Source organism: Fringilla coelebs (genome assembly GCF_963513975.1).
Source record: "Fringilla coelebs genome assembly, chromosome: 4".
Taxonomy (NCBI): domain Eukaryota; kingdom Metazoa; phylum Chordata; class Aves; order Passeriformes; family Fringillidae; genus Fringilla; species Fringilla coelebs.
The window spans coordinates 28,433,841-28,446,004 of record NC_140032.1 but is presented as its reverse complement, the minus strand read 5'-3'; the positions used below and the strand labels follow the sequence as shown (position 1 = coordinate 28,446,004).

General features: G+C 36.2%; 1 protein-coding gene across 1 annotated transcript in view; it reads left to right on the top strand.

The window, feature by feature from the left end:
- LOC311152700 (rho GTPase-activating protein 7-like) overlaps positions 1 to 9,790 on the top strand; it is a gene marked incomplete at its 3' end in the record, with an annotated part of 45,845 nt that extends 36,055 nt beyond the window's left edge. The window contains exons 2-4 of the mRNA XM_084204004.1: positions 1,148 to 1,303; positions 3,803 to 3,943; positions 9,677 to 9,790. Of these exons, the coding sequence (XP_084060130.1) occupies positions 1,148 to 1,303; positions 3,803 to 3,943; positions 9,677 to 9,790 (411 nt within the window). The remainder of the gene's footprint in view (positions 1 to 1,147; positions 1,304 to 3,802; positions 3,944 to 9,676) is intronic.
- Between the last annotated feature and the right edge of the window lie 2,374 nt (positions 9,791 to 12,164).

Genomic DNA, 12,164 nt, shown 5'->3' with positions numbered 1-12,164 from the left:
TTTATCTATACATATCTTTTAATTCTAGCAGGAGTCATCTAATTCATGTTTTGCAATGCCTTTGAAGCAGGCTACGAAAATCCTGCTAATGGACTCCTACCAAGTGAAGTCTCTGTATAGCCTGAAAAACAGTTTAGTGACTATAAATAAAAGGCTAATTTGGACACTTATATTGCCTACTTCTTGGGCACAATGATGAAATTGTAATATCTTTGCATCCATTTCTTGAGAAGGATTTTAAAAATATTATTTCAAGTTAATGGAACTTTGTATTTTCTAAATTCAAATTATGAAAATCCATACAGGAATTAGTAGGGGTTTTCACAGTCCTGAATTTTGAGGCAGGCTAGTTATCTAACTTTTGTGTTAAGTCTCTATATAAAAGGGAAAGGGAGAAACTCCTTGAGAGCAAGATTTAGTCCATCTAGTTGAAGATCTTGCTTTGAGTTGCACTTTTGAGGATCTGCTCTGCCTCCTTTTTCTACAGAGTAAAGGGAAATTAGCTACACAAACTAGGTGTTTGGGGCTGTGATGTGAATACCCCCTCATCCAGCTCTTTTTCCAGTCAGAGGATGTCTGATGCTGTGGTCACTATTACCCTGATGTACCTCGTGTGCATCAAGAATTTCCAACCAAGACAGAAATCTCTGCTGCAAATTGACAGAACATGGTTACACCAGTGAGTTCCACACAGAAAAGAAGTTGGGGTTATCCTCAGCTGGAAAATGGCCTCTTCAAACTTGTCTCCTGTTTCCATCGCAGATTAATCTTCATAGTTTGTATTTGTGCAATCAAGTTAATTAATCTGGGGTGAATATTTTGAGGAGTGTTTAGAATCCATAGCTGTTTTGAAAGTATGTGTATCCAGGTAATGATGCATGTATTACAAACAATTGTGCTGTTAAAAATTTTAATTGCTGTAATGAATGTATATTAAATATTAATATAAAATATTTTTTCAGCAGTACATTCCATCAATACTCAGTAAGATGGCTACAAAAAGCATTATTTAAAAAAAAAAAACTATTTCTGCTTATTATTTAGTGTGCTATCCTGGTAAATAAAGAAACAGAGCTTTCATAATTTAAGGTTATTCTTTCCAACTAGTACCATTACAGATTTAACAGTTGTATTTTCTGTTGCATAGGAAATAACAGAAGATCGGGATCGGGATCGTTCACGACTGGATTCAATGGTGCTGTTAATTATGAAACTGGACCAGCTTGACCAGGATATTGAAAATGCTCTCAGTGCAGGCTCCTCCCCATCCAGCACCCCAACGTACAAACGGAGGCATTTACCTGTAAGCAATTGTTATTATTGTTATTATTCTAAATAGAATCTTTTTTTTGTTTCACCTCTTTCTTTCAGTCCTCACATTTTTCAGCTCCTTAGTTTAGAACTAAAGCTCTTTTTGTAAAGAATTTTACTTGTATTTGTTTTGTGTATGTACATGTTTTGAAGACACTAATACTGCTGTCCGTTATTTCCTTTTGGCATCCTCTCATAAATGAGAGCTTCAGAACTCCCAGATAAAACAAAGAGAAATCAACAAGATTCAGAAACTGTCTGGCTCTAATTATCACCTACTGTAGATGGAGAGTCAGCACAGGCTCAGGGTCGCACCAGTCTCAGAACACGAATCTGTGTCATTTGACTGTACATAGAACTGAAAGTAAGTCTGAGCTACAGGTCTTGTTTTTCTGCTAGGGGGAGGCAAAAAATCCTTAGTCATTCAAAGATTCTGGGCAGAACTTGATTTATTTAATGTAGGGGGTTTTTTTATTCACTAAAAAGGATCATTCTTGCTGAGAATAATTCAAAAGGGGATGGGACAGCTCACAAACATGACTGATGAATTCTCTTTTTTTCTGTAAAATGTTTATACATGTAACTCTGAAGAACATGAAATGGCTGATCCAGGGTATTCTTGTGTAGACTTCTTGTTAATTTCACCCACATGTGCTGCAGCTGTTTTTCAGTTCAAGAAACCTGAGAAACACTGCCCCAAGATCTCTAGACTAGCATTTGTATAATTTTTTTTTTTGGTTAGTGATATTTTCTTTTAAATAACAAGGAGTTTTTCCTTTGAAAGCCAGGTTTCATGATTGCTAAGTGAGTGGTCTGTAGGTAAGAAAAGCTGTATTTCACTGGGTTTGATCAGCTGAAAATTGTATAATATGTCATTTTTAGAGGAAATCACATCACTTTCCATCATTAAACATTTTCCTACTGAAGATCAATGCTCTCACAGTATCTCCCTAAACACACTGATGACACAGGAAACCTGAAGGACAGTGTTGACATCTGTTCTCTGTAGCTCACCAATCCATGCCAGCACTTCAGCTAATTTCTTACAGCAATAAAGGGAGCAGAGGCAATGTGTATAAGTAACCCTGCCTGATAATCAGAGGTGGTACCTGTTCCCGTGCTGCAAAGCAGCTCTGCAGAAAGACAGCTTGCATCAAACATGGAATATATGCTATCTATGACAGTGATTTCCTAGGAATTTTTGAACCTTTGATTGTTGTGGACCAGAAGATCAAAAGATCTGGTTTTCAAGATATATAGGTATTGAGTTCAGACTCATATTTATTTTATAGTAAGAAATAATTTGAATATGGTGTAAAAACCTGGGTAATGCAGCAGAGATCATGGTTCTGCACCATGGCAGCATAGCTCTGCTAACTAGAAATATTTGAGAGCAGCTGTAACTAAACTGACTGCTACAGAGGCTGCTCCATGGCTCTGCTGCATTTCCCAGGGCTTCACTTTGCAGATGACTCATTGGCAGGAAATATCTGACTCAAATACATGGTCCTACCAAGAGTCCAGCTTTGTCCCTAGCTTCTAATGCTTTTCAGAACACCACACTCTCATGTACATGGCATATGGCGCCTGTCTAAATGGCAGCTTTGGCTTGGCAGACCAGAGACTTAACTGGAACTAACGAATCAAAGGGTGCTGTATCTTTTCAGATGAGGAGCTGTATCTTTTCAGATGAGGAGCTGTATCTTTTCAGATGACTCTGCCCCATATTTCACCTATTCTAGGAACCTGGCATAAGGAAACTGAGGCTTTCTCTGCAAGGAGTTTTCCGGGATTAAGAGTTCAGGAGATTTTTTTGCATCCTGTGTAGCTGTATTCGTGCAGGCTGCACCTCATCTAATAATCCTGACAGTGTATGGCTGGTTCTACACATAGCCAGTGTCACAATTTATCTGCAAGCACTATAATCCCTCACCCCCTCCCTATGCAGTAAATCAAGCATGTGCTAAATTTTTACTTCCTCAACAATAAAATATACTGTATATCTTCTTTTTATTCTCAGAAAGAGGAATGTAATCAGTGTCATTAAAAGTAAGGGCATTTTAACCAGAAATGGTATTAGGCTGATAAGTGTCTGGTGATTCAAAAAAACTGAGGAGCTGTACCTCTGAATTGTATAAACTGCTGGAGGGTGAAGTCATTTCATCCGCGTAATGGCTTACAGATGTTCACTAGCTTGCAGTGCTGCAGAGACAGAAGGTGGGAGCACACAGGAAATACTGAATATCAGAGAAAAATGTCAAACTTCCGCATCCCTTAACTGATTTTTCTTACCTTGCATTCTACCATTTAGCTTTGAAGTTAGTAGTGATTTATAATTTCAGAACAGCAGCTAATGCAAGTCACCACATTGAAAAGGACAGTAAGCATGTGTATTTAAGTGAGTTTGCCTAAATATTTCCATTATTTAGCAGAAATAAGATTTAATTTCACATTCACATTTACTAAAGAGACTTGCATAATTTTTCTACAGGATGTTGAATCTGGTTCTGAAAGTGGAGTGGATGTTGCTTCAGTAAATCACTCGCAGACCAACTTGTCTTCTAATACCCATGCTCCTGACCTAGCATCTCCGTCTTCAGTAGCCAGCTCTGGAGCTAAACCAAAGGCTGGGGTGAGTACAAAGGTTATATTTTTTTTAAACTTCTCTCATGATTCCAGATTGGAAGTGAAAAAAATATTATACTATTCATTACATGGATTATACAACAGAATGTGTGTGACACCGAGGAAAAAAATGGAAGTGGTCTCAAAGGGCCATTTTAGTGGCAAACTATACTAGATGTTTCACATTTAAAAACACATTATTAACAGCTGATGATTACAATAAGCTGTGTTTTTATATAAGAAAATAATTTAAGGGAGCTATGCTATTTAGGAAGGTAAGTTTTTCTGAAGTGGTATCACTCAGAACATTTCCTAAATCTCATGAAGGATGCTGCCAGAGAAAAATTGTGGCTGATTTATGATGTCCAAACCCCGTCATCCTGGTCCTCTTGAAGGTATCTACTACCCTACTGATCATCATAGCATCATTCTAAGGCAAAATTTGGGGAGTGTTTTCAGATGCTTCCCTAGGACAAAGGGGAACCTCTGTGCCAGCAGACACTTTTCTGCTGGTCACAGTGCATTCTAGGTGGTGAGGAAAGGCTGGCCTGAGAGCACAGACAGGGCAAGGAACTTCCTTCTATATTCATTCATAGATACACAGGACTATGTGAAGCATGGTTCTTTCTTTTGCTGTTTTCTATCTTTTGAAGAATTCTTCTTCATAATGTTCCAGCCATCAACATGTGCAGAAATGTCCTAGAAACTCCTGGTACACTATCTGTTCCCTCTTGAAGTTGCTGTTTCCACTGCCTCAAGAAGCACAGAAATCTAGACTTCTAAGCTTTGCCTACGCTGAAATGTCTTAGCATAACTCCTACTCCATTTGTTCACTTATTGAAATGTTTCTGGTTACCAGACCAGCAGAAAATCTAAGATAAAATATTAAAATAAAAAGTGTGTTAGCATAAATATATGTTTAGAACAAGTCTATAAAAAGTAAAATAGAAGCCACCTGCCACTTGCACTACAATAATAGCAAGTTAACTAATGCCTTTGATTGTGGCTAACAGAAGTTCTAATAAACATTTACATTTGGGATTGTTCACTTGTACAAAAATAAATTCACTTGTAATTTATCATCAGTGCATAACTATAGCAAATAGAGAGCTCTGCACTCTGTCACTGCATACATAGCAGCACAAATTCTCAAATAAGTACATATGTTATTCTGGAAGGTGATATCCCATTTTACCAGACCCTGAGAAGCACAAAGAAACTTTTTCACTTTTTAAGGTATTAAACATCCCTTTTGAATTTTAGTTTCTCTGCTAGTATTTGGGGAACTCTTGACACCTGGCTTTGCAGAAGTGTGAGTCACTTAATGGGAGATATTATGTGTTAATTCAGCTTCAGCAAGTATATTTCTGACTTTTGCTGTGATTAATACATCATGCTGAACATATATGCAAATGTTATTTTATTATACAATTTTATAAGTTTTTATAAGTGAAATTAAATTTTCTCCAAACACAATGCTCTTCTAAAGTTTTGCAGTCACAACTCGTCCTACCCTGTAGCAATCCATGTAGTGATCTCCTCTGAAAATCCACAATGTGGTGTGCTGTCTATAAAGGAAATTGTAGGTTTTGGGGTTTGGGGAATTTTTTTGGTTTTGTTTTTGTTTTTCAGGTTTTGATTTGGGTTTTGTTTGGGGATTGTTTTGTCAGACTAGCTATAGGAATAAAATTATTCTGCACTTGAAACTCAGTGAGTTACTTTTCAACAGTAATGGACTGTTTCAAAGATTTTGCTCCCTTTTTGGAGTTTGTTACTGCTGATCTCCAAGGATTCCAGATGCTTAGTCTCCAAGGACAACTTCTTTTGTTGTGTTTATTAATAGTATGTAAACAGGAGTGCAAGGGTGATTAGTTATATTATGGAATGATTTGTGGTATTTTTAAACAAACTATAGCAAACAGTTGACTGCATCAAAGTCAGACTGTAAAGTTAAACACCACATCATATGCAGACCTGGGTAGTGGGAATACCAAGGCAGGGCAGGGAGACATGAATTTGGGTCTAGTTCCTGGTAAAGAACTTGTAAAAGACATTAACTACGCAGGATATAGCTCATTGTTAGAAAATTTGTGTACTGAAAATTTGTGCACAGACAAACCATGCCCATTCATGTTCATTCAGTTTTATATGGATTTAAACCAAAAGAATGACATTTAAAATACAGTGTCAATTAGAATATTCTATGCAAATTAATAATAACTATTATTTTAAATAAAATTGAGGTTATGTGTATATATTTTCACGCACAAGTTGTTTAACATTTTGTGAAGGTTCACTTCTGGATGGTCAAACCCATTCTTGTCAGTGTGAATGCCTGTGTACAGTATGTATCTATATGTGCAAGCACACACCTGCATGCTCACACACACAGAAAGCTCCTTACTGAGTACAGGCATGACAAGGAAAAGCAGGATTCTCCACAGAGCATTGTGGAAAGGCTTCTCTATGATTCTGCAGGGTGCAGCATGAAGGCCTTTGATATGCAGATGTACTTGGTATTTTGGGCTTACGAGAAGCATACAGCTCAATAACCTCCATGCTAAATTTAGGATGCCACTGTTGTATCTCATGGTCAGGGTGAAATAGCATCCTGTGACCGACAGGGTGTTTGAGCCACAAATTGTACATGTTTGGAAAGGTGCTTATGTGGACAATCCTTGCAAAAATAAGGGTTTGTGTGACTGAATAAATACATTTCCTACATAATTTAGGATGGGAAAGTAAGAAATGGTTTTGGCATCCTTATGTTACTTATGTTTACAAAGTAAAAAAAAATTCATGCTGCTATAATTAGCACATCTTTACGTTCTGGGGGCTTATTAATCAGTCTCCAAAACAAAAAAAATATTTTTGTACATTAATATTGAGGATATACACTTGGCTAGCACTAATCACATAAGAGTTGAAATCAGGCTAAAAAAATAAGAAATCAACAGTCTTTTGCCCCAGTGGCCATGAGAAACACTGGAAAAAGAGAGTGTCTTGTCTGAATTGGGAGAGAAAGGAATGTAAATATTCTACATGCCATTGCCTTCTACAAACCAATGTTATACATTAGGACAATTAAAATATTCTTAACAATAAAGAACAGAAATTATTTATTTTTAAATATGGTTTTATTATAATAGAAACAATATGGGACTACAGTACTTAGAATGTGCTTTAATGACTAAAAGCAAGTTACCATATCCTTCTCCAATGCCCAGTTAAAAGCTAATCAGTTAAGGAAAACTTTAATCAATTATCATTCTCCTTTTTTTTTTTTACATCCTCTGTACAAAAAATTGGCTAAAGGACAACAGCAACTAAGGCCTAAAAGTTGTGGCCAAAATCTTGTCCTTGAACATCTGCTCTGCAAAGCCTGTTTATTTTCTGTTCACGTGAAAAAACCCAGCCATGATTACTTTCTACTCCTTGTCTTGGCAGTCTTACCCCTCCTGCTTCAACAGTGTCCAAGTTACCCTTGATCACACTGAACAAAGGTAATCAGGCATCTATTATCACCAGAATTGCTGGTACCTAGGAACAGATTGTTTTTTAGATTAGCCATAATGACTCATTTAAGATGCATTCAATTCTCAAAGTGATTTAAGAGATCAGTTATGTCTGCAAGTATAAAATTACCTAGTCTGGCTGAGCACTGGAATGGGCTTCAGGCAGAGCTGCTGGTATCCCTGAAGCCTTGGATGAGCCCAGGAGTCCACTTGCACAAATCTTGTTACTGGACTGGGACAAAAACTTGTATTATCTAGATGACAGATTTGCAAACTTTTAATTTATATACACTAAAATGATTTAACCAAATGTGCTTTTAATTCATAATCATGTTTTTTAAAAATTTGAGCCTTTTAAAGAAAGCCAAATCATTTTGTGAAAAATAATTTTGAGATTTGTAAATTAAGAAACAGTTCGAGTTTCTTGCTGCTTAACTACACTTATTTTTAATTATGAAAGAAGATAAAATTTATTGTAAGTACAAGGAAACCTTGATTAAAATTAAATATTAATGACAGAGAATTATCAAATTATTCCAAGAGTTCAAAATGTTTACATTTCCTACTGCATTAGGCTATATATTAAATTCACCAAACTATGAGGTATGCAAACATACAGAATATGTCAGTGCATTTCTGCTGACAGATCTTTAGCAGTGGGTCAGGCAATTTGAAAAGTGGTAGATTTTGGTCTTTGAATGACACTTTTATGTTATATTTTCTTATTTATCAAAGTCCTCATGTAATTTTCTAAATTTTGCTGCCATTATAGCATTGCTTGAATTCTTATTTTACTCATTCAGGCAAACTGAATTAACTGAAAGTTGATCTGGTAAGCATCAGGGAGAAAGATCTTTACTGTGCAAAATTAATTCAAATACTCTTTCTTTAAAACTTGATTATTTTTATGAATACAAGATGAGAAAACTCTTCTCAGTGTCTGACCAAGTTGATTAATTTAGTATTGTCTTTCATATCTATGTTTAAAATAAAGTGTTTTAGACAACCAAGGTAAGGGAATTACAAAATTAACTTTTCACACAATCACAATTTCATTTGAATTCTAACAACTTGTCATTTTAGCATACAAAAGGTAAAATAACCATGAAGTTACATTTGCCAATCATGTATAAGAAAACAGCAGGATTGTACTGTATTTGTTATATGAACTTCTCAAAAATTTTCTTTAAAAATTTCCATTGTTCCCTCAAGGAATCTGCATTCAGTTTTAAGTATCTCTTCCTATGATAATCCTATTTGTACTTATTTTATCTCAAATGAAATGGCAGAGCTTTCTGTTCTGTGGAGTTTTTTAAGGACTGTAAATATTAAATGTGAGCCTTTTTTTTTTGGGGGGGGGGGGGGGGGGCTGTTGGGTTTTTTGGCTGTTGAATCCTGAGCGACCAGTGTAAATTCACAATGCAATGAAAGGTTTGCAATTTTATATAGGTACAGCATGACCCAGGAAATACATGTATTATGCTATCTGCTCTCAGTGCCAAGTTCAATCCCAACAAAATATTGGTAATCTAAATAAATACCCAGCTTCTGAAGTGCTAAGCATGAAGACTTCTGAGGCTTGCCAAGATGTCAAGTTGTACATTTACATTTCTGTCTTTTCTAGTAACTTGTTTATAGCAGCTATGCTTATATACTGGGGGTTTTTCTCATGTTTTCTGCCTTTTGTAGGGTTGCTGACACTGTCTTCAACACTGTCTCCATCTGGTTGTTTTTGATAATCGTTTTCTGTAAACCAAAGAAAAAGTTTATGACTTCTTCAGCTGTAACATCACTAATTGTGCTGTTAGAAATGTAAAGTACATTTTTTCACTGTTTGCTGCCACCTGGTGTTTTGCTCTTTTAGATGAGGGGCGCTGCACCCGGGACATCAAGCACTTGGACATATGCAGATATGTTTTTGCAGAATTAGTGCATTATGCCACAGTTAAAAGTTTTAATGATCAAAATTAATTACCATCGTCTATTTTTAGTTTATATTTAGAAATTCCATATTTCAACTTTGATAACAAAATGCTTTGACTGAATAAAAAAACTGTAACTGAAAATTTCTAAGTCACTTATTGACTTAGAAGTTGTTCCCAAAGCAATGTTTATATTGGAAAAGTAAAGAAATATGCAAACAACCTCCAAGTGGTGGAAAAGGGTTTTTTAATCTACTGTGCATAGATAAAATAACCTGTTTAGTTATTTGCACCTCTTTCCAGCAAATAGATGCTTCTCATGATGACACCCAGATAAGTCTGCTGGCAGCCTTGTCTCCTTCCTCCATGTTTGTGGATATGCCTAAACTGTCTCATTTAAAGGAATCTTCCAGGTGAAAATTATGAGCAAATCACTTCTTCTAAAAGCTATTTCAAGCCATTAGGTTAAAGGGTTAACTTAAATATTAGGGTGATGTTAACAGTGGGTGGACAACGATATTCCCTTGGTTTAAGACGAAGAGCCTAAAGAACTTTCAAAGCACAGTGAATAGCAAGTTTTAGATGGGCCTGCACCAGCACTATGTTGAATACTCTGTTTTATCACAAACAGTCTGATTTTGCAGACTAGCATTGTTGAGGGCAGGGATTCAGCCTCCTACTTTAGATATACACCTGAGAAGGAAGAAAGCAAAACTATGCTGTGTATAAACTTAGGTGTATTTGCACTTGAAAATAAATTTAAAGATTATTTTTCATCAGTAAACCTTTTCCTCTTGTGAAATCAATAGTAGAAAGCTCCATTTCTCTAGATAAGCTAGGTTTGATAGAATGTCAGGATATCAGCTTTTTTTTTTTTTTGTTAAACAACTCTCATATGAAGCTGGTCAAGCCTAAATTTTTGAGTTTGCTGGGCTTTGCTTTCCATGACAATACCTTCTGAATGCCAGACACTACATGAAATGTTCTCATTTGTTGTCCAATTTTAATGCCTGATAAGTTTAGTTCAAGTCTGTCTTCTGTGCTCTTCCATATGGATTGAGTTGAACCCCTACCAAGTTTCCCTTTTTACCCTGAAGTTGCTTAAATGTGTTTAACTGTATGTCAGTATGAAATTTTAACTCTTTTTCAGCACCTGCCAAGAAAAGCATACATGACATTTATATCACTGGGGTTTTTTGTAAAAATACTTTGTAAATTTTCCCTGTCAGTATGTAATCTATATAGTGCATTTTTGCATTGAAGAATTTCAATTCTGAGATGGAGTATGGCATTCTTGTTGCATGCATGTGGAAAGATGGGCAAAATTCTTAAATTATTTTCAATTAGAAGGCTGTGAGTGCAAAATTGCTGCAACTTATGTAAATTGCTTCTTAATGTCAGTGGCATTAAGAATTTATTTCTCCGAAGAAAAACAAAATACACTAAGCTGAAAAGTTTTATTAATAATTTGTTGTTGTTGTTTAAATTGCGACAATGCAGAGGTGCATACATCTGTATGGAATTTCATTATTTTTAGTATCAGCCAACTCTTGTAAAAATGATCACTGCAGGAGATGGTGATTGGAAAGGTGAGGTAGACAGCAAGCAATCACTACTTCTTAAAATTAAATCTGTGAACATTACTGATATTTTGGAATTTAAAAGTAAATTGATCTCAAAACTTGCTTAGGCATTTTTCTGGGAAAAAGTTTATAACCCATCAAAACAACAGATGGTGCACATTATCACCACAGGCTTACTGTCAGTCCTGAAATGAAGTCCTAACGCAGGATTTGTGTTTTACTCAAGAATCACAGTTTGTCATTGGGATTTCCATGTTTTTTGTACACATCCTCTAGTCTACTGCAGGTCTGGGGAGTGGGACTACATGGATTCAACACAGCCACAGACATGCTCTGAACCACTGACAGCTCTGCATGGAAGCCCTTACTGGGCTATTTCTCTTACATGGAAGCTGTGTCTCTTGCACTGAGTTTTAGCTCAACATAAGTTCTCCTAGTGACACATGCCTTCTCTCTTTCATGCCTGATAGAGCCTTTCACAGCAAGTAATAAATGCCAAACATTTCTGAGAAGCTGTTGAAAAGAAGGAATCTGAAATTTCCTGCTAAAATTGTACTGAGATATATTGCATCAGTTATTACATCTGTACATCTGGCTTTTTTAGAATTCTACCTCTTTGAAAGGAAACAATTGGAGGATATGATGGGGGATTAATTAAACCACATGCAGACTAGCATAAGGATTTTAATGATGTAATTCCTTAAATCAGCATTGAAGATCTGTGCCAAAGTGAGAAAAAAATGTTCTGTGTGAAAGCCTTTCATAAACACCATAGAAAAAGAAGTAGGCATACATTTGTGACTGTTTCTATCCTGTTCAGTGATAACTCAAGATACCTTCAAAATCACCTGGAGCAGGCTTTCAGAAAGGGTCAGTAAATCCCCTTGCTGGACAGTGTGAAGGGATGGAAAGCAACAGAACTTGGAGACTTGTTGCAGAAGCTAGGTTACAAATTTAGTGAGAACTGGGGATAAAGGGCTTTAAAGCTAAGAAAAAACATGAACTTTTTGCCAACAGACCAGTAGGTGACCAAAGGCTCCAACTTATATAGCCCAACAGTGTTGCACAGGGCTTTCAGCTGGGACAAACTGTTGTTAGAAGCTGAATTGTTCGTTACCTCGTCATTTGCCAAGGACGCCTTTAGTTTTAATTTTGGGTTGCTCTATGAAGAAATCCATTGTATCTCTATCAGACTCTGTGAGTACTTA